This window comes from Melopsittacus undulatus, chromosome 18 (genome assembly GCF_012275295.1).
Source record: "Melopsittacus undulatus isolate bMelUnd1 chromosome 18, bMelUnd1.mat.Z, whole genome shotgun sequence".
NCBI lineage: Eukaryota > Metazoa > Chordata > Aves > Psittaciformes > Psittaculidae > Melopsittacus > Melopsittacus undulatus.
In genome coordinates, this window is record NC_047544.1 from 659,046 (window position 1) to 681,090 (window position 22,045).

The 22,045-nt window shown below is 46.4% G+C and overlaps 1 protein-coding gene across 1 annotated transcript in view; it reads left to right on the forward strand.

Moving 5' to 3' along the window:
* Positions 1-22,045, forward strand: part of LOC115945941 (tetraspanin-15-like) — a 39,897-nt gene that overhangs the window by 8,886 nt on the left and 8,966 nt on the right. Inside the window, exons 3-5 of the mRNA XM_034070491.1 lie at positions 10,463-10,537; positions 13,096-13,191; positions 17,495-17,608. Of these exons, the coding sequence (XP_033926382.1) occupies positions 10,463-10,537; positions 13,096-13,191; positions 17,495-17,608 (285 nt within the window). The remainder of the gene's footprint in view (positions 1-10,462; positions 10,538-13,095; positions 13,192-17,494; positions 17,609-22,045) is intronic.

A 22,045-nucleotide genomic window follows, 5' to 3' on the forward strand; every position in this document is an offset into this window, starting at 1 on the left:
CACTTGCATCCCTTTTGATGGGGATATGAGAGGTGATGTTTGTCTTGCATCAAAGTGTGTTGTATTTCTGGGGTTTTGGGGTTGCTTGAGGCTCCTCAGCTGCCTTTAGTTGGCTGCAGAGCAGCACAGTTGGTCCAATACTACATTAATACCTGTTTTCCAGGAGCAGGTACAGGAAGTGATATTTCATAGAATCATTGGTTGAAATGAGCCTTTAAGGTCATTGAGTCCAAGCATTAACACAGAACTGCCAAGTCCATCACTAAACCATGGATCCACTGAACTGAAATCCATTTCTGACAATGGATCCGGTCTAGTTTCCAGTCTTGGAGCTGCAACACTCTTTCCCCCATGGATGTATTCAGCTTGATGGGCATCAGCATGAGGAGATGAGCGTGACAGGAGTGAAGCATTTCGGGAATGCTCTTGATGATGAGATAGATAAGGGTGTTCTTTGTGCATGTATCTCACAAATAAGGGAGATGTTTGTGGTCTCCATGGAGGCAAAACTTGTGATGTTGCCTCTTCTTGTAGAAAATAGCATTGCAAGCTCATAGCAGACAAAAGAAAGGTACTTGAAGAGCATCAATAAGAGCCCAGACCTTGCCCATTCAAAGGGACTGCAGATCTTTACAGGAGCAACCTTGGATTAGTGTTTTGCTGGTGGAGATGTAGCTTATCCCAGCACAAGTGCTTTATCCTTGTACCTAAAAACAGCTCCCTGATGAGACTGGGATGTGTTGGAAAGACCATGGCATGGTTTTATGGTGCTGAATTACTCGATTCTTTCTTGTGCTCTTAACCTACTCAGGTCTTATTGGCAAGACAATGTGGTTAGGCCTGGGTTTCCCCACTGTGTTTATGTTGGAATTGCTCATGAAATGCACTAGCACTTCCATCCATCACCCAAAAGTGGGTGCTCATGCCAGGAATTCATTGGGGGTTTTACTGTGTGATGACCTCCCTCATGCAGCAGCCTCTTGAGGTGTGGGAGACTGGGGTTTGCTTTCATCCATACTTGCTTCACACCAGTTTTCTACTGGTTTTTACTGGGGAAAACTCTTGAAGAGCCATTAATGATTAGTGGGGTTTGTAATCTGTTCACCTTGAGGGGGAATCTGGACCACAGAGGAGGGAGCCCTGCCTCTAGGATCAACCTAGTTGATTCTGTGAGCCCCAAACCCAGCCTCAGAACAGACCCTAGAGATTGTATCATGAGGCAGCATAGAAACACATACTGATGCTGAAGAAAAATCAGTGCATGAATCCCTTTGAGCTCTTAAGAGCTGCAGATGCACTGCAGCTGCTGAAATGCCTTTGCAGGGAACCCAAGCTAATGATGAGCACAAAACCACCCCAAACTTCAAATGGCTTTGGAAAATGACTTATCTCTTCATCTAAAAGTGTGTCCTGTTAATGTGGAGAGCAGACATGAAATTCCTCTCTCCTTAGGAGCAAATACTTCAATGCCCTACGAAAATCCATCGGGTAGCACTTGAGATTAATAACCTACTCCTTTCCCACCTGAATGCTGTGTGTGGAGGTGCACATGTGCTTGTTAAATCCTCATTCATCTCAGTCTCGTACTGCTGAGAGATGGATTTTTATGTTCCTTAGCCCCCTGGAGACAAATCTGTCGACATTTTTCTTGGACAAGACAGTCGGGAAAGCTCCAAATTTACTACTTGATGTATTATTCCAATATTCCCTGCAAGGTTTTAATCTTTCCCTTATCAATCTTATTGTCTCCAGTCAACTGTCACTGTCACACATAACCTGACTCTTACCCGGCACAAGCCAGATGCTCATGTCTTTAGTGACATCTGTAATAACACAAGCAAAATCAGTTCAATAAAGCCCCTGCTTGCTTGCAATTCTCAGCTCAAGTTTATTAGAAGCCTGGGGATTTTGGCTGCTGGTGTATGGAATCGATGTTACAAACCCTTGCATTTAATAGGTAGGTGAAGAGTTGCTCTTTGGAAATCAAGTTTCTTCCATCACCATTACGGTCTGCAGGGCTTGAAGAGCTGCAGGGTGTCTGATGGAGATGACTTCCCTTTGCTTTGGGGGTGATTTAGCAACTAGACTGCAAAAATCACTGTTTCTATTGCTCAGTTAGAGGGCTGGGGAGAGCTGGGATGGGTTGGTCTCAGAACTGGGAATGCAGTGGGAGAGGCTGCTCCGGCAATTGGGTTTTGCAGTTGAATATGCCCAAATTTTCTCAATTTCATGGCTTTTTAAGAACTGGTTTTACTAGAAATGTATCATCTCTCGCTCAGTGTTTCCTACCTGGGAGCTTGGAATCCATGTGTTCATCCCATGGATAGTTTAGCTTCCAAAAAGTCATGGATACCATGAATTTTTAGAGGTGGTTTCAATAGAGTTGGTTTTCTTTTATTGCAGAATGGAAGAAAGATGAGGATCCAGGCAGGCTAAAGGTTTTGGGGGTCAAGCCAATAGTTTTGGGGTTTGCCAATATTTGCCATTCCAAGGCAGGATCTGACCTTGGGTTTGTGCAGCAAGCGATTGGTGGCTACCACAGTGCTTATGGCGTTGTATGTATGCACACACACATAAAACCCAACAGAAATCTATAGAAATATATATAGGAAAAGGTGTATTTCTATTTATATTGTTATTTCCAAATGCCAACAACAGCAGGATGTGAAAATCAAAGCCTAACACCCACCATCAGCTTCACCACTCATTTTCTTTGCAATTGGGGTATTTTTACTCTCAAGGTCGACCCATGATGCGACTTCCTGAGCTGGGCTTGAAATGTGCCTTTCCCCCTCCCTCTCCAGCCCCTGATTGCATGTGTAAATAGAGAGATGAGATGCTGAAAGAATGGCAGATATATCAGGTTTGAAGAGGAGAGTGAGAAATGGTTGGCAATCACAGAGCTATTGTGTGGATGGAGAACTGTCCTTCTCCTGGGAAGATAAATTCCCCCTCGAAGAGAGTCAGCTCCTACAGTGATTTGAAGCTTGGGGGCCTGAATGAAAGCAATCAGAGCAACACACGTGTGAAGGAGCACTTGGAGGTCTGATCTGCTCCAAGCAGCTGGGGTTCTTTCCGATCTTGCAGGGAAAGGGGCAAAAAACAACCTGGAAACCTCTATTCCAGCAGTGCCGTAGGAAGCATCCCTCTGCCGCATCACCAGGGCTAATTCATGACCCTACAGCAGGCACTGAAAGTCAGTTTTAAGTCAGAGGAGGTAAAAATACCACTAAGTTTCACTTTCCCCTTATTTCTCTCTTGAGTTGGGAAGAATTGGGTAAAATAGGTGTAAAGAGTTAATGTTTAGGGGGTGCATCACTTGCATTTCAACCACTTGGGTATTTGATGTGGGTACATTCCTTGTGGTTTCATGGTGCTGGAATGAGAGCAGAGGATTTGCAGGGGGTCCCTTATGGACCCCAGAGTGTGTTTGTCACCAGGCCAGCAAATAGAAGCCATCCCTTTGGGATTTGCAGTAAAGGGTCAGATTTCCAAGGCCAGAAGGCTGTGTTCAGAGCCAGGTTGGGCACAGGGGCTTGGAGCAACCTGCTCTAGTGGAAGGTATCCCTGCCCATGGCAGGGGTTTGGAACTGCATGACTACATTAGCCAGTCCAATACACCAGCAGTGAATTAATGGGGCTTCACAGCATCTGGAAAGCCCAGTAAAGGAACTGGCATCACAAACTCCTTCCCCAAAATTCCCCAAGCAGGATCATTCATGGACATCTCTCAAGTTATTCACCTTCTAATATGAATTGTCAAGAAATAGAAGTTATAGCTCATGCTGCATTGTTACTCCCAGAGGATAACTGCTGGTGGGTCCGCAGCATCCCTCAAAGCCAATACTACCCACAGCATGATGAAGGGATGCTGGGGAGCACTGGGATAAGGCTGAGGAGAGGGTTTGGCAGTGTCTGAGATGATATTAATAGCATCCAAGTGGTTTAATCTGCGTTAGGATATTCAGCACAGTCAAGGATGGAGCTGATTGTGCTGCTGAAGTATTTCCCCTGTAGCTGCAGGAGCAGAGATCTTTGGAAAGAGGGAAAATCTGATTGCTTGGTCCTCGAACTCTGCAATAAATTAGGTCTGAAAGGAGTCATTGCTCATGGAATGGATGGAGGGGGAAGTCTGAGAGACAACATCCATCCCTGTCTATAAAAACCGGCTTTTCTATGGGTTTTAGGAAACAGAGCACGTTCTAGCTGCAGCATCCATCCTGGTCTTGAGATGGCAGCAGAGGGTAGCAGGGCTATAGCCAAGGAAGGGTTAACAGCAGCCAAAAACAGACCCAGCTGCAGCCTTTAAAAGCCCCAAAGGGGGAAACCCAACATTTCTGCCAGGTGTAAGGAGCAGATTTGGTCTTCGAAGGGGCAGAGCAGGTATCTGTGGGGCTCAGCTGAGGTAAAGCTGGTACCCAGGGTCTCTCAGGGAGTCCCACTTGATTATTTGCAATGCTTTTGGGGACTGAAATGAGGCTTCTTGGTTATTTAGCTCCTGAAATGTGTATTTTGACCCCAAGCTGTGCAAATGCAGGCATGAAACCCAGATAGGGGTAATGACTCCCAGCCTGGGTGCATGGGCAGGAGGGGCACATTGCATGGTTTATATGAGTAAGAGTGTCCTGGGCACAGAGGGTTATCACTGTACTGCTAGAACAGAAGATGCTCTGCAAAAGTGGCTTCATCTGGGCTTTGTTGTCCTTGTTTTATCTGTGTAGGAGACATTGCTGACAGCTTGGGGTGTTTTTCTCCCCTTCCTTCAAAGCAACACTGAAAGCTGTTTCTATGTGGGAATAAACAGCGATTTGGGGCTTTCATGAGGAAGGGCTGCATGCAACTGTCTGTCAGAAGAGAAGAGAACCCTTAGAAAGGGCCACTCTGCGTGGGAGAAAGCTCTAACGTGCCATTAGGAAGAAACAGCTCTTTCAAAGCAGTGCTTAAAGTCTTAGTCTCAGGAGAAATGCCACCGGATTCGTGTTTCTGGGCTCAATTCAAGCCGTGATCCCAAGGAAAGCAGAGGCGGCTGCAGGAGATGGGTAAGGGGATGATTTAGTGGCCTCACAGGTAGAGGGAAGGATTCATCACACGCCTCTGCATTAGCTGAACGTTCGCTCTGTTCCCATTTATCAAGAGGGAACGACCAGTTCCTGCTCTGGATGTCCCAGAATAGGATGCAGCCTCAGAAGCACCATCCTGTAAAATCCTGTGCATGCAAAACCAGAGGGATTCAGGCTTTAAAGGGAGAGAAATGAGGCTGCACAAGTTTCTTTTCTTCTTGGGGTGGGAAATCCATCTTTTCCATCCCTTGATGACCACTTCTATATCAATAGGACCAAAGCCTTTCCTTGCATTGGCTTCAGTGGGGCTGACTTAGCTCCTTTGCTGGAGAAGCATCTCTATTAATGGATCAATATGAAGTTTTGGGGAGGTTATTTGCAGGAATACCTGTTCCCACAGGGGTTTAATGGTGACAATAGGGCCTTGATTGAGGATAAAGTTATCTCCACCCTTCACAGAAGGGGTTCAAACCCCTCTATTCCTCCTCCATTTGCTCCCATAGGGGCTCATTATATGGGGCTTGTAGAGTCTTCAGTGCAACCAGTAACTTGTTCTCAACACCCCCCCCTTGATTTATTGAATTAGGCAGCTTTTATGATCTGCCTGTGCTATTTGAATGCACAGATCATCAAGAGGGCAGAAGGATAAACAGAGCATCCCTCTTCCATCCAAAATCCCATTGAAGCCACATGTGGGCTGGGCATGTCTGAAACTCCCATGGATATCAGTGTCTTGAGTGCATCTGAGCTCAGGAGTGATGCTCAAACTCTATCCATGGCTCAAAACTCCTTCCCTGGGCTGGTGATGAATGAATCTGTGTGTGGTTTAGTCATCCCTCGGTGCCTGCAACTCATCCCTGCCCCACATTCATCCTTTCTGCCTGGTGAGGACATGTTTGAGCTGGAAACTGCAGGTGGATGCATGCTGCCTATGGTCTGGAAATGAAGCAGGAACTGGTTTCCATCCCAATAGCAGCCAGCCCCATGGCTGGAAGCATCAACTCTGGACCAACTCTGTATTTCAAGTAGGTTTTGAGCTTCAGGGAGATGAAACTTGACTATCTGGTGTATGGAGGTGGCGGAAAACCAAACATACAGAGGACATATGGAAAGGGATCACTCCAGGCAAGCTATATATTGCTTGTGTAAAATAACCCTAACCCTGTTCTGGGGCATAACTTGCTGGTTATTCCCCAAACTCAAGGAATCCCTCTTAAAACCTGAGTGTGCTCCCTGGGAACTTTCCTTCTGAGCTCATTTGGGCTTCAGCAGAGATTGACGATGAACAAAACAGCTCTGGAGACTTGTTAGAGGAGAGAAGGAGCAGCCTGATGGTGGCAATGGGGGTGATTAATCTTATTGTCAAGGTATTTGAGGGAATGAAGCACCATAATTTATTGTGAGCCTGGGGATTGATGAGCTCTTTAAAGGGAGCTGCCTGCGGCATGTCTTAATTTAGTGAGGATTGAGCAACTTTTCCCTCATCCATCTGTCTTCAGCAAGATGAAGGTTTTATTGGGGAGTTTTCCTGTTTGGGCTGGGCTTTGTTTTGTGATGGGTGAGATCCTTGGGTACCTTCCTGGTCCCTCTACAGGGATGCATTTGACACTGTCCTGTGTGACATCCTTGTCTCTAAACTGGAGAGACATCAATTTGATGGATGGACCACTCGGTGGATAAAGAGCTGGCTGGATGGGTGCATGCAAAGAGTTGTGGTCAATGGCTCAATGTCCAGCTGGAGACCAGTAATGAGTGGTGTCCCTCAGGGATAGGTCTTGTTTAACATCTTTGTCAGTGCCATGGACAGTGGGATGGAGTGAGCCCTCAGCAAGTTTGCCAATGACACCAAGCTGTGTGGTTCGGTTGATATGCTAGAGGGCAGGAATGCCATCTGGAGGGAAGGAATGCCATCCAGAGGGACCTTGACACACTTGTGAGGTGGGCTGATGCCAACCTCATGAAGTTTAACCATGCCAAGTGCAAGGTCCTACACCTGGGTCGGAGCAATCCCAGGCACAGCTACAGGTTGGGCAGGGAAGAGATTCAGAGCAGCCCAAGGAGAAGGACTTGGGGTGTTGGTAGATGAGAAAATGAACGTGAGCTGGCTTCAGTGTGTGCTTGAGCCCAGAAACCAACTGTATTCTGGGCTGCATCCAAAGGAGCGTGACCAGCAGGTCAAAGGAGGTGATCCTGCCCCTCTATTCTGCTCTCAAGACCTCACTTGGAGCATGGTGTGCAGTTCTGGTGTCCTCAACATAAGGACATGGAGCTGTTGGAACAAGTCCAGAGGATGCTCAGGGGCTGGAGCAGCTCCTGTATGGAGCCAGGCTGAGAACATTGGGGCTGTTCAGCCTGGAGAAGCTGTGAGGAGACCTCAGAGCAGCTCCAGTGTCTGAAGCGGCTACAAGGATGCTGGAGAGGGGCTCTGCATCAGGGACTGTAGGGATAGGACAAGGGGTGATGGGTTCAGACTGAAACAGGGGAAGTTTAGATTGGAGGTAAGGAAGAAATTCTTTACTGTGAGGGTGCTGAGGCACTGGAATGGGTTGCCCAGGGAGGTTGTGAATGCTCCATCCCTGGCAGTGTTCAAGGCCAGGTTGGATGAAGCCTTGGGTGCCATGGTTTAGTGTGAGGTGTCCCTGCCCATGGCAGGGGGCTTGGAACTGGATGATCTTAAGGTCCTTTCCAACCCTAACTATTCTGTTATTCTATGTGAGCAATAAAGCCTGGCCAAAGAGTCACCACTTCCATGTAAAGGCTGCATTTTGGCAAAGTGGAGTTAAAACCAGCTCCTCAGTGTATTGCTTTGTGGTTTTGAACCTCACAGCAGCTCAAGCTGGGGCTAAGTGCTGCCTAATGTGGAGTTTTGCTCTTGATTTTGCTGCTGAAGTCCTTTTAAGGAACAAGATGCTAATATATTAGTCTGGCAGGCAGTGAGGGCTGCAGTGCACTAGGTAAAAGGGACCATCATGGATCTTGCCAACTCCTAAATGTGCATTGTGGTTGCTGCAGTCCTTATGGATGTACAACCAGGGCAACTTCTTGCTATGTCCTTGTAGCAGTGAGGGTTTTCATGCTCTTTTCAGCCCTTTTTTGAGGGGAGAAGAACTGGTTTTTGCTCAGACTGCTCCGTTTTCAAGGATTATGATGGAGAGCCATGATGGGGATGGCTTTTCTTGCAAATCCTCTATAAGTTATAAGGGAAATCATGGGCTTTCTGAAGGCATGAGGGTTATGGATTGTCGGGTGTCCAGGGGGAGCTGGGCATCAGCTATGTGGCTTCCCAGTTTCCCTCTTACAATAGACTGCAGTCAGCATCTGCTGTGTCTTTGTTCCCAAATGATGCTGCATTTCCCCTGTTCATAGAGACTGTGAGCACAGCTGTTTTCTGGGCTTGATTTCTTGGACAACAGTGGGATTTGCTACCCCTGACCCTCATCTGATGGAGCATTTGGAAGCTACATTCAGGCATCAGTTTTCTAATAGCTGGGTACAGACAGCACCCCATGGACTTGTGCCCAACATGCCCACGTTTGCTTATAACTCAGATACCAAACCTGGATATTAAAGATTAGCCTTGATTTCAATAGGCACTGAGCAGGCTGAGTTGTACTGCATAAACCTTGTCTTTTATGTCTTGGTTGTTATGGCTGCATGGCAGAAATGGAGATGAAATGAAGGAAATAGGGACAAAATCAATGCACAGTGGCCAAAAGCACTGGAAAGAGCAGGAAAACCTGCACCAAGGGTTAAACTCTTGATTCCTGGGAAGAGCTGGAGCTTTCAGAGGGGTTTGCAAACAGAGCTGAGCTGGTTCAGCCTGGAGAAGAGCAGGCTCCTTAAGGTCAGCCACTTGAATGGGTTGCCCAGGGAGGCTGTGAATGCTCCATCCCTGGTGGTGTGCAAAGCCAGGTTGGACGAAGCCTTGGGTGCCCTGGTTTAGTGTGAGGTGTCCCTGCCTATGGCAGGGGGGTTGGAACTGGATGATCTTAAGTTCCTTTCCAACCCACACTATTCTATTGTTCTATGGATGAGCTTTAAGATCCTTTCCAACCCAAACCATTCCATGGTTCTATGATTCACTCTTATTTATTTTTTTGGGTTTTAACTAAAGCTGAGGAACAAAAATATTTTCAAACCCAAATGTCTCTTTTTTGCTGCAGTGTTGCAAGATGCAGCCATGTCCTGCTTGGTAAAGCTGTGAACCATGTCGCTTTGGGCTTCCTCCTGAAGCAAGCCCTGTTTCAAGCGCTTTAGCTCTGTGCAGTGCTTTGTGTATCATCTCTTCCAATGAGATACCAGGTGCTTGGTTAATTATAGTCCTTAATTATGGGATTCCTAAATGATACCTGGCCCGTTAGGAGCTGATTTAGCTGCTTTAAGGAGCTGATTTAGCTGGTGGTAAAGTGATGCTCCTCCAGTGGGACCACACGAGCTGGCTCTTACCATATACACATCACAAGGCTCCTTGATGGGTGGTTAACTAAAACCCCAGATGGTTTGGTGAATGAAGTGGTGTTTTCCTGCAACAGTGCTTTGGTTTTGCCAATCTTGGGGAATAAGTTAGGGGCATGCAGGTACTTGTGCTGCCTTTGGAAGTCGGGTGTTTGAATAAACCAGTGGCCAAATGGAATATCCTGGTACTAAATTACCTTTCCCTCCCCCCTTTATTATTTCTTTGATTTTGCTTTAGGATTTTTCCTAAGGTTTCCATGGTAACTTTCTACCTTCTTTTCAGTGGCGAGTCTCAAAAGTTGCTGATGGACTTGGGGAGACAAGAGTGAACAGAGCAGAGCTTTGTTTTCCATCCTCTGCAAAGCTGGATGTGAGACCTATCACACTAGGAGACTGGTGGGTTTGGGCTGCAAGAGCATCAGACCTTCTAGTTTAAGTCATTTGCACCATCAGGGCATTGATTTCCAGCCTGAATGTTGCCACAATCAATCCTCAGAGGCATGAAATACTGCCTGTACTCTGAAGGCACCTAAATGGGATCCTTAGAGCAGCTCCAGTGCCTAAAGGGGCTGCAGGAAACCTGGAGAGGGGCTTTGGACAAGGGCCTGTAGGGACAGGCCAAGGGGGAATGGCTTTAAACTGGCAGAAAATAGAGTTAGGTTAGATACCTAAACTATTCCATGATTCTATAACATTTTCTTCCATTGCATCCATTTTACCCATTTCCCCTTGGCCATTCAAATTGCATCTGGTTTCTTTTTCAATCCTGATTAGGGCTGAGATCTGTAGAAGAGATCTACAAGTCCCTGGTGAGCTTATAATGAAATTTATCTGATTTTTAAGTGTTTTGAAGCAGCTTTTGGTTTCCAGGTCTCCCTCGCTGTGGGTAACCACTGACAGCCCAGCCTGACATGGAGCAGGGCTAATCCTTCCCTTTCTCTTTCCAGTTCTTCTGGGTTCTTCTGGCGATCTTTCTCACGGAGCTGCTGCTGCTGTTCATTGAAATCATCTTTGAAAACAAGGTGGGTGCAGTCAGCAGGGCTTTGGGTGCTGAATGGTGACAAAATACAACCCCATGATGTGCGATCAGGGGGGAGAACCATGGAATCCCAACCTGGTTTGGGTTGGAAAGGACCTTAAAGCTCACCCAGCTCCAACCCCTTCCACTGGAGCAGCTGCTCCAAGCCCCTGTGTCCAACCTGGCCTTGAGCACTGCCAGGGATGGGGCAGCCACAGCTTCTCTGGGCACTCTTTAAGCTCCTCTCCTTAAGCACAGGAACTGCTGGCTTGCGTTTGCAAGGTAAAGCTTGGGTTAGAGCTGATGGGAATGCTTCCAATGTGTGTCCTTCCTGGCTGCCTGCCTTCTGCTGAAGGAACCCTGCCATGTTCAATTTAACCATACCCCTGCAATCGATCAAGCTGTTAAATTGCTAATCTCAATCTCTGCTGGCTCACTGGGTGCACAAGGCAGGAGAACAGTGCCTGAAATACCTCCTTTAGGGCTCTAGTTATTGATTCCCCTATGCACAAAGATGCTTTCAAACCAGCAAGGTTGGGCATTATGTGCTTGGTTAGCCCCAAAGACAGGTTGGGGTTGGGAATTATGTGCTTAGGGAACACCAAAGGCTTTGGGATTTGAGGTGATGTGCTTGGTGAGCACCAGTGACAGGTTGGGGTTGGGAGGGATGTGCTTGGCAAGCCTCATAGTTGAAAGGAGGCAATAGGGAAGGACACTGCCTTTTGGATGCTGCTGTTAACTGCACCCAGCAGCTTCCCAGAGCTCTCCAAACCCCTCTTATCCCTGAAAACCACAGTGTACTGATGGAGAGATGTTCTTTGAGGGAAATCAGATTGTGTGAGTCCTCACATATAGAAAATCAATGTGTGCTGCCACATAGAGGCTGTATTTTGTGGAATTAATCATTAAATCCTCTGCTTTGTTGCACCTTTGAGCCTCACGATGATGCTCAGCACCATCCTGCACTGCAGGAATGCAATTGGAAAACACTGGTACCATCAGGAGAGGGGATTGCAGCTTTGTAACTAACTAAACTCCTGGATTGAGTAGAAACCATTAAAGTCTGAATTGTCCCTTAATTTAAATGTATTGGGCAATATCAAAACCTAATTAAAAATCAAACAATGAGGGAGAGAGAAAAGAGATGCGACAAGTGATGAATCCACTTGCCCTGAAATTGTTTCAGAGGCACAAATCTGCATTTGGAACAATGGCTGTTTATTAAACTTGTTGAAAACACATTTAATTGGAATTTTATATTAAATAAGCAGGGACAAGGAATTAATTTAGTGGCCTTGGAGCTACTGAGCATTGAAATGGGCTCTGTTCATATGCAAATGGCTTTGGGGAGATTACTGGAGATAATGGGTTTGGTGTCCTGGAAGGGAAGAGGGTGGAGAGGTCTCATAAAGAACTGAATGATTTAACCCTGCGACATCTGCCTCCCACCTTAAAGCCAAGCTTTAATTCCAGAGGCTACCTCCAGGCTGGCATCTTGTAGGGCAACGGGATTGGGGGATGAGATAAGTATTTGGGCTAAACCAAGCAGAGAATGGTAAAACCCGGGTGGTGCCCAATGTGTTGGGCTTGGAGGTGGGCAAAGCAGGGATGAGCAATTCCTTCCAGGGTTTTCACATCCCTTCTGCTGCTCCCTCACTTTGTCTGCTGCTCTGACGTGCCTTCATTTCTCTTTCTTTCTCCCCGTTCCCTCTTTGCCCACCCTCTAATTTTCATGTCAGAGTGAATTATGAAGAACAACGTTTTCTTCCCCCCCCCCCCCCCCCAATCCTTTCCCTGCTTCCAGCTCAGATAAAACAAGCTCCTTTTCCCTTCATTAATAGTTCTGCTTGGCTCTTTGTCAGGAGTCAACAGCAAACCTGTGCCGGGCTCTGCACAGGCCATTCTGAGCCTTCATTCCCAGCTCACTAATAAGCTTCCCAGGCATCTGTAAAAGACATTTTCCATTCAATTAATGTTTAATGCGAAGTGCCTGAATGTGTCAAAGTGCCCTCGGAGATAGGGCTGAAGGAGCAGCAGGGACAGCCCCAGCCTTGGCTGCACCGTTCCCTTTCAGGGTGTGATTGAATTGCAGAATGAGTTGTTTGGGTTAGGAGTGATTGAAGGCTCTGATGAGGTCTCTGCTCCTGCCTGTAGCTTATCCCATGGATAAATCACCCTGCAACCAGCCAACGTGTTGGCTGTCACAGTCCCTTCCACCTCCTCCAATCCTACTGCAGCAGAACACCCTCCCCACCAGTGATTAAAATCCAATGGGATTGGAGAGTGAGGGAGATTGTGAAGAAAGCACCTTAATAATGAAATGTAATAGGAAATATCAGATGGGTCTGCTTGCATGTATGGGGAACAGGGAGGTGCAATGGTTGCTGCTCACCTCAAGAGCTCAGAAATGATGCTGCTAACTCTGAATGATGAATTGTGCCCCAAGATGCTTGTCCCAGCATGTGGGTTCAATTCTTACTGCAGTAACAGCAGGCAACACTTGCTATTACATGCTTTTCCTTGTGACTTTTCCATGTGTTTTGGGTTTTGCTCTGTCTCCAGATGAATGCAGTTTTCCACTCCAACATCCAAGAGGGCATCAGGCACTATTATGATGACCTTGACTTCAAGAACATCTTGGACTTTGTACAAGAAAAGGTTTGGCTGTGGAGGAGGCACTGGGGGGGCCTGGGGGTAAAGGAATGGTCAATCTGTGCCTCACTGAAGCATAAATGATAGTTTCTGTTGTGTTTTTAGCCTTTATTCCCATCCCTGAGCTACTTTGCTTGATCCATCTCAAGTATCTTGATCTTTTGAGGTTGACACTGCTCTGTTTGCACAGTTTTGCCTTGTGCTGCTCTCCAAGCTCACCCCACAGGGCTCTTATTCTGGGGAGTTATTCTGCTGCAAAGAGCATCTTCTCCACACCATGGTATGGACCATACCAGGGTATTTCTGTTTCCCAATCTCAATGAGAAACTGGTGTCCAACACCTGAAAGCTTTTTGGTCACTACCCCAACCTACATAGAGAGAGACTGAGAAGTAAAACATGTGCTAAAGCTGCTTCAGGGCTGCAGTGAGCTTAGGTAGGCACCTTAGGTAAGTCTCTTTGCTTGTGATGTCCTCAGTAGCTGGCCAAGCCCTTGCCTCAGTGGGAACACTGGGGATAAGGTGTTCTCATGCAGTAGCTAGAAGGAGAGGAGACCCTTCATGGTCAGCACCAGGAGCAAGAGCTATGTCCAGGCCAATTTTGGGGCTTGGCACAGTCTGCTTTAACTTCTTTAGGTGTCCAGTTGCATATCCCATCTCATATTGATTGCTTGGAGCCTGCCAGGCGTTGGCAGTATCCATATCCCATCCTCAGGCCAACCTGCAGGTCGATGAAGTAGTCCTCTTGTTATTTTAAGCTGACTTTTGCTATGCTGCAGCTGTATTTCATACACCATGTAGTTTGTTTGAGGCCCTAAATATTAAATGAAATATTAAATTAGCTGTTAAATGAAGTGTTAAATATGTCTTCCTAATTCCCACCATTGAGCCCTGGTTAGATGTGTTTCTCTTGAAAGCCAAGGTTTAGCTTCAGCAAAGTAGAGATGCATCACCCTGAGCATTAAACAGCCAAGGAAAGTCAGGATTTGAAGGTATTCTCCACGTCATTAAGTTGGCTCTAATCTATCATTTGGTTTTCCCAGTTTCCTGGGCATTTGGGGTATGTTGGTTTGCTCATGTTTTGCTGAGGATATTTGGTTCACCCATTCTTTGTGCAATAGTGGGAGTGAAGCACTTGGCTCAGAGGGTTTGGTGAATGAAAATAGAAGTGGGAAAACCCCCAAACTTGGGATCTGGAGGAAAATGGCAGGGGTTTTGCTGGGCTGGTTTTGGAGAGCAGGACCAGGCTTTGTCAGCAAAGCTGCTTTTGGATGAACTTTGAATGTTCCCACTTTGGCCAGATTTCTCTCCTTTCGTTATTGCTTGAAGCATCATAAATCTGTGAATCTTATCTCTCACTTTGAAGAAAAGGAGATTGTGAAGCTCCTTTGATGTAGCTGGAATTTAAGGCCAGTGGTGCCCTTCACACTCCCCTCTCTTGGCTTTAAAACCTTCTTTTGACTCTTGGAGTCATCATTACCGAATTGAGCGCATTAAGAATCCTGGGAGTGCTCTGAAGGTCTCAGGATATGACTGATTCTGAGGAAGAGTTGAATCTTTCCAAGCTTTAATCCAGCCTTTCGATGAGGATGCTATAATTCCGGCCTCTCCGAATGGTATAAGAGCAGCAGAAAGTCCATGCTGGAGCCATCCTCAATGAACCTTGGCAAGGAGGTTAGACCACAAACCTCCAGATAAAGCAGATAGAACTGCAGGCAGGTTTCTGTGTCTCCAAGCAAGTGAGGATCAGGCACTTACCTTTTCATCTCACCCTGTTTTTACATTCCTCCCTATCTACTTCTTCACTTGGATGTTATTAAAAGTTTCCAGGGAAAAGGCTTCATCTCAAAGTCTCTTTGTGTTCTCAAAGAACTTCTGGCCACTTAGAGTGTTGATAAGTCTTCAACAGTAGCATCTTTTATCTTGTGCGAAGGAGCTGTACAAGAACATGCAGCTCTGTGCTCTGAGCTTTTCTGTTTATTATTCAGGAGCAGCAGCAATGTCCGTGATTGAAATGCAGAGTTGTTTCATCCTGAGGGACTGGGGAGAAGCAACACAGAGGATTAATGGCTTTGAAGAGAAGGGGGATTGGGTTTATGGGACCTGAGCAGTCCAGTTCCCTTTGAGGTGCTGAAAACTTTCAGTCAGTCTGGATGGATTGCACCCAGACCTGCTCCTTTGCTAAAACACAAGCTCAGAGCATCCTGTTAGCATTTTGGGGTAATTTTTGCCTTTTTCCTTATTAAAATCCTTGCCTATGCATCGGCACACAGGCAAAACCACCCTATGCTCCTTAGGATTTGAATTTTGCTTCGACTGCCTCTCAATTGATGCTTTAAACTGGAGCCAGCTGTCTTCACACACTGACACCAGTATGATACAGTAAAAAGAACCAGTGATCATGTATACATTCATATTTTACATGCCAGGATGCAAATAGTGTGGTTTTACCTGTTGACACCTCCTCAGTCTGGCTGCCTATGAGCAAATAGATACAGAAATGCATTGCCCTCAAGGAAATAATAGTTTTTATCCCTCATTTTTGCTGCATTGCTGCCTTTGCAGCCCTTGGACGTGAGGCTGGAGACCTCGATGACTCAAAAGCCCAGGTTTGCCTCAAGTCAGTAACTGGAGCTCTCCACTGCTCCTCGCTTTATCCTTCTTTAATGGGTTGCTAAGAACAGGTAGAAGAGGAGAGTTCACTTCACTGCACATAGGATTTGAATATCAAAGAGCTGCTGGAGCTGCTGTTCCTGTTCGAACCCGAGTAGCTCCAAACTCAAAGTAAGGCTCGAAGCGATGGATGAGGGTGTTGGGCTTGCAAAGCTCTTCCTGGGGAAGATTAAAGGCAGTTTTCACCAGCATGGCTCCATTGAGGATGATGGTTTTAGCTGTTCCAAGTGTGCATCTCACTGGTGCTGACAGTGGTCCCTCACACTGAGAGCTCATCAGATGCAACCTGCAAGGCTCTTTCCGTGGGCTATCTTTAATTTTTCTTCTTGTTATGCTCCTTTGAGCTCCAGGAGCCTGCATGAAAGTAAAACCCACACTGAAGTCTGCCCCAGCTTATATATACAACAGTAGTTGTGGCTACACCTCTCTTTGCAGAGAAGAAACCAGCCCCATGAGGCTTCTTGGCAGCTAGAAAGCCTCATTGTAGGGATTTTGGACCTATTTTTGTGCAATTATAAAGGCATTCTTCACAGCATGGGGATATCAAATGGGTAGCACTAACAAATAGCCCTTGAGGTGGTTTTCTCCCCCTCTTTCTAGGTCACTCCTCAAGCTGACCTCCCTCACTGATTAAGATTAAAAGCAATAGAGGAATTAAAGGGAGGAAATTAGAAACCAGTTGTAAATGTCTGGGTTGGCTGCTGCTGGCTCTATCTGCCCATTTGGGCATGGGAGGAGGCCAGGAGAGCCCCAAGAGCTGGTAGCTTATCCTCCTTGTGTTGGCCAAGTATTGCCACTGGCCCATCAGGAGCAAGGGGAGCAGATGCTCCCAGGGTAAAACCTCTCCCCAGACCTGCTCCTTGATAGTGTGCTGCTTAAAGGAATGGGGAGAACGTGTTTTGTCTCTGTTTTACCCAGCACACTCACCTCTCCTGCTCACTTCAGGCTTGTCTTTGAGGGGAGCATGTAAAGATTCAAGCTTGTTTACCAAGAGGAGAGATGACTCTGTATATATATAATAAGCCCATTTTTATTCTGTGGAGAACAGAAAATGACTTTCATTAAACTTCTTTTTTTTCCCTTCATTGTGTGAACAGAAGAAAAAAGCATCTTTTTTCCTTTGTAGCTGTAGCATTTGATCTCTAATTTAACTTGACGGGAAGAGAAATCCCTGTTACACTGTGAAGCTTTATTAGCATTTTGTCAACTGGCACCAACCAGCTTAACTGCCTTCAAGGGCTAAGAAATACATCCATTCTAGGTGCTGAAAGAGCCAGATCTTCTGCACACCCCAGGAATAGGATAGATTAGTCACCTGTAATTAAATCAGTGAAGCATGAATGAGCCTGATCTTTCCTAGGTGAAAGCAGGGGCGTCTCCAATACATGCGTGGAGGCATCTCTAACTGCTGCACACCTCTAAAATGGGGCTAAACACCCACTATTCTGCTTTTACACAGTTTCTTCAACTTCCCATTCAGGGTCTTGGGAAGCAAGAGGTAACTGGGGTTGTCAATGGTGTTGCAAAGGGGTGTTGGGAGATGCAGGGCAAGGCAGGAGGGGAGATGTGTTGATGGGCTGGAGGGGTTGAGGTTGGTTCAGCTGCATGTCTTATCCTCTCCTTTGCTTCTCTTGGCAGTTTTCTTGCTGTGGTGGTGATGAGTACAGGGACTGGGAGGTTAACCAGTACCACTCCTGCAATAGCAGTGGGCCGCTGGCGTGTGGAGTGCCCTACACATGCTGTATCAGGAAGGTAAGGCAGCCAAGGCATGAAAGTGGGTCTATTTCAAGCAGTATTTCAGCCAAACACCTTCTTCCAATGTGTTGTTCCCCCATATTTCTGTGCTGTAGCATCTTGCAGAGTGGTTTGAGAGCACATCAGTGTGAGACACTAAAGAAACTATGAAATACAGCATAGAGTCTTGCAATGGTTTGGGTTGGAAGGGACCTTAAAGTTCATCCAGTTCCAACCCCCTGCCACAGGCAGGAACACCTTCCACTAGACCAGGTTGCTCCAAACCCAGTCCAACCTGTCCTTGAATATATATATGTATGGGCTACACTATTTTAATAGGCTCTGCTGTTTTAATGCAGAATAAATACCAAAGCACTGGACTATTAGTTGCATTCATATCATACTGAGGAGTTGTTAGAAATGTCAAGTTCCTGCTTTTCATCCTAATGTGTGACACAAAATGGTTTGGAGGATCCTTTTGCAAAGAAATAGCAGCATCTTAAAATGACTTGGCTGCCTCCCAGCATTGATCTGAATGAGCTGATGCCCTTTCCTCTTCTGTCCAAGAGGACCTGAAAGGAGGCTGTAATGAGGTGGAGTTGGTCTTCTCTCCCAGGTAGAAAGTGATGGGACAAGAGGAACTGGCCTCAAGCTGCACCAGGGCAGGGTTAGATGGAGCTGAGGAACAATTCCTGCCCCAGAGGGTGCTCAGGCATTGGAACAGGATGCCCAGGGCAGGGCTGCAGGCACCGGCCCTGCAAGGGTTCACCCCCCTCAGTGCCATGGGGCAGGGGTGGCCTTGGCAGTGCAGAGAATGGTTGGACTGGATGAACTTAAAGGGTTTTTCCAGCCCAGTTGATTCCATGATTCTCAGCCTGATGCTGCAGGGTTTAGTGCTATGTGGGGATCATGTTGCTGATGTCTGCTCCTAATGAGGACATTTTTGAGGGTTCTGCTGAAAATGGGTATTGGGGAGGTGCTTGGCTAAAAAGCCACCCTTGTGCAATGGAGTAAGAACCATCTCATGGGCAACTGCCCTTGCAAAGCTGCATTCCCAACACACTGCGAGTTGGGTCGGATGGAGATGGAGAGAGCAGGAAATGGATTTTCAGAGCCATTATGTTCTCCTGTGCTGATTTTCAGAGCTGAACATCAGGACACCCCCCACCAAGCCATGCTTTTCTGCCGCCATGAAGCTAAGTGCTCTGACACCCTCTTGCTGAATGCAACCGTCCACCTCATTGCAATCAATCTAACACATGCTGTGGATAAAATGCCAGGAGCTTGGCCAAGGCAGGGGGGAAAAGTGCAAATATCCCTGGTTGCTGTGACCAGAAATGCCATAAATGGTGCTAAAATAGTATTTGCTGAGCATAGTCCTGGTTACAAAACCTCCCCAACGTTCAGGGCATCAGGAGCATCAACGTTGCCTCTGGCTTTATTAATAACAACAATGCCCCAGGCTTTAATAACTGCACAAGGAAAATAGACCATCAATCTTCCACTGTTGTTGGGTTTTTAATGGAAAAAGAGGGAAATCTGAGGTGTTTTAATTATCAGTGGAAGCCTGACATGCAAATCAGGTGCAAATATAATCGTCATCCCTAATCAGGCTCTTGATTAAGAACCCTAAAGCTCCTGAAAATGGAATTAGGAATTCACGTGTTGCCCTTTTTGCACTGAGTGAGGATGTGTTGGAGAGACTCAAGAGGGTTTTTCAGTATTTTTAGGCTCCTCATGGTTTTGGGTGACAATTTGGTAAAACAAAAGACCTCAGTGCAGAAGGAAATACTGGAGAGAGAGGAAATCACAGATGATTCCTAGAGCAGGGTTAGAAATAAGGCCAGTTTTTGGCTTCCCATTGCAATGAGCTGGGTATGGAGGATGCTCGAGTGAAGCCCTGGAGCAGCCAGTTCCTGGGAGGGAAAGTCTACAGTAAATCCTCTCCATTAGTCTCAGGAATTAAAGCACATGAATGTGGCTCTGACAACCAGAGAGGTTTTATGGGGAGCGAGACCTCACCCAACGCATCTAAATCTCTATGAGGAATAAACCCTGTTCTTGGGCACCACAGTAAGCAGGCAGATAGATGTGGCCTCGTTCTTCAGAGATCTGATTTTGGCACCGCAGGGAGTGATAGTGAAGAAATCAGCCTGACACAGGAGCAATAGTACATGAAACAGATTAAAGGAGCCAGCTCCTTCGGGAGATTTCTGCTGTCTGCAACACAAAACAAGTTAATAACAGTGTAGTTTAACCAGCAGAGTGAACATCCCATAATTGCATTTACCATAAGCTGCTGCATGTCTGTTTGGAGCTATTTGCTGATGTTACAAAGGGAGGGGTTTCCTTGCTGGCTGAGTAGGTGGGAGAAGCACCTCCCTTCCAGTATCTGAAGGGAGCTTACAGGGATGCTGGAGGAGTCTTCATCAGGGACTGTAGGGTTAGGACAAGGGGTAACGGGTTGAAACTTAAACAGGTGAAGTTTAGATTGGATATAAGGAGGAAATTCTTTACTGTGAGGGTGCTGAGGCACTGGAATGGGTTGCCCAGGGAGGTTGTGAATGCTCCATCCCTGGCAGTGTTCAAGGCCAGGTTGAACAGAGCCTTGGGTGCCATGGTTTAGTGTGAGGTGTCCCTAGTTGCAACTAGATGATCTTAAGGTCCTTTCCAGCCCTGACTATTCTATGATTCTATGAGGAGGTACTTGTGTGTGATACTTACGCCATACTTGGCTGGTTCTTAGCAACACACAAGCCCCATTGAAAACCCTTTCCACCAAAGTCTGTTACTTGAGGGCTGAAGAGAATATCTTGCATTGGTCATGCAGGTGGAAGGATAACCAGGGACCAGCTGGGCACATGTATGAGGAGTTCTTTTGCATCAGGTAAAGGTGAACATGATGGTCTCCCTCTGAATAAGCTTTTTGTCAACCAGTTATAAATTCATTGGGTTTTAGGGAGAGAAACCCTTCTTTTGTGTCCTTCTCTGTTTGTGCCTTCATGAATAAGAAAGAGTCAAACATCTAAGCAAATGTCTTAAAGGACTTTTGAGATTGATGTGGAAGTGCCAGAAGGGATCCTTTGGAAGCTGAATATTGTGGAAGGGATAAAAGATGTTGAGAGGAGCAAGCCATGAGATGCAGCCCCATCCATGCGGGATGCAGGTGGATACTGGCTCCATCTGGAGCTATGGAGCCAGGCTGAGAGAGCTGGGCTGGTTCAGCCTGGAGAAGAGAAGGCTTCTTAAGGGGAGACCCTAGAGCAGCTCCCAGTGCCTAAGGCACCTGCACCTGCTTGAGGATGTGAAACTGGATCCTTATCTCTAACTGCTTTTCTGCCTGGTTTTCCAATGTATTTGTGCCTTCCCAGGGCAGGAGCAGCAGAGCTATGCCAAGTGCAGTGTCTCCAAATGCTTTGTGAAGTGTCACCGCTGACACTTGGCACTGCTTTTGAGCAGAAAAGCAGTTGGTTAAATAGAAAGTGCAAAGCTTGCACTCGTCTGCCCTCAGTGGCTTTTAAATGTCTGCGTGTTGCTCTTTTGTGATCTCTGAAGTCATCAAAATGCATTCTGGATGAATAAAAGCTTCTGCCTTGGTTTGTGTTTGAAATCCAATTCAGCTCTGGCTTTCTCTTCTATGCAAGACCTTGACAAAAGGACTGAACCCTCACTTTTCCATCTCCCAAATAAAAGCAGCTGAGGGAATTACTTGAACAAATTGGCAGGACTGGAGGTGACTGAGAAACTCTTCATTATTTAACAAAAGGAAGAAAAGGGATGAATTTGTGCCATAGCCAGATGTGTTCAGACAACTGAAAGCAATGGTGTTTCACCAGCACGAGTCCATGGCAGTGAGTCTGAAAAGGAAGGAGAAATGAAAGCTGTCAGGACAAATGGTGTCTGTTTGTAATGTAAAGTATACATGGACATGTACACATTCTTTATGCCATTCCAGGTGACAGCATTTACATTAAGAGCATTGCAACTCCCCCTTATGTGGAAGGCTTCCCATCTCATGGTCCCAACCCTGGATGAGATGTCTCCCAGTGATGCTGATGGGTGCTTTGCTGCTGATCTCCAGCTCTCCCTGCAAGTCTTTCATATGCACAGGGACTAATAATTCTCCTTCACTATGCCCAATGTGTAAATAGTGCCTGGAAGTAGTGAGGGATGGGATTTTTGTTAGCACTGTCAGTAATGTGGTAGATACAGAAGCTGTTGGTAGGGTGGCACTGCAATAATTCCCCTGCTGATTATAAGAGGAACAAGTTGCAGCTTTAGGGCTGGAGTCTGCCTGGAGATGCACATTTCTTTCTGTTGTGTCTTGCAGGAGAGCATAATCCACATCTAAATGAATGTGCACATTTCTCTCTTTCATCTCTGTGCCTCCAACGTGTGGGATGGTTTTGGTTTGTTGTTCAGGAGCTTTTACCGGTTGTCAAAACCATCTCTCTG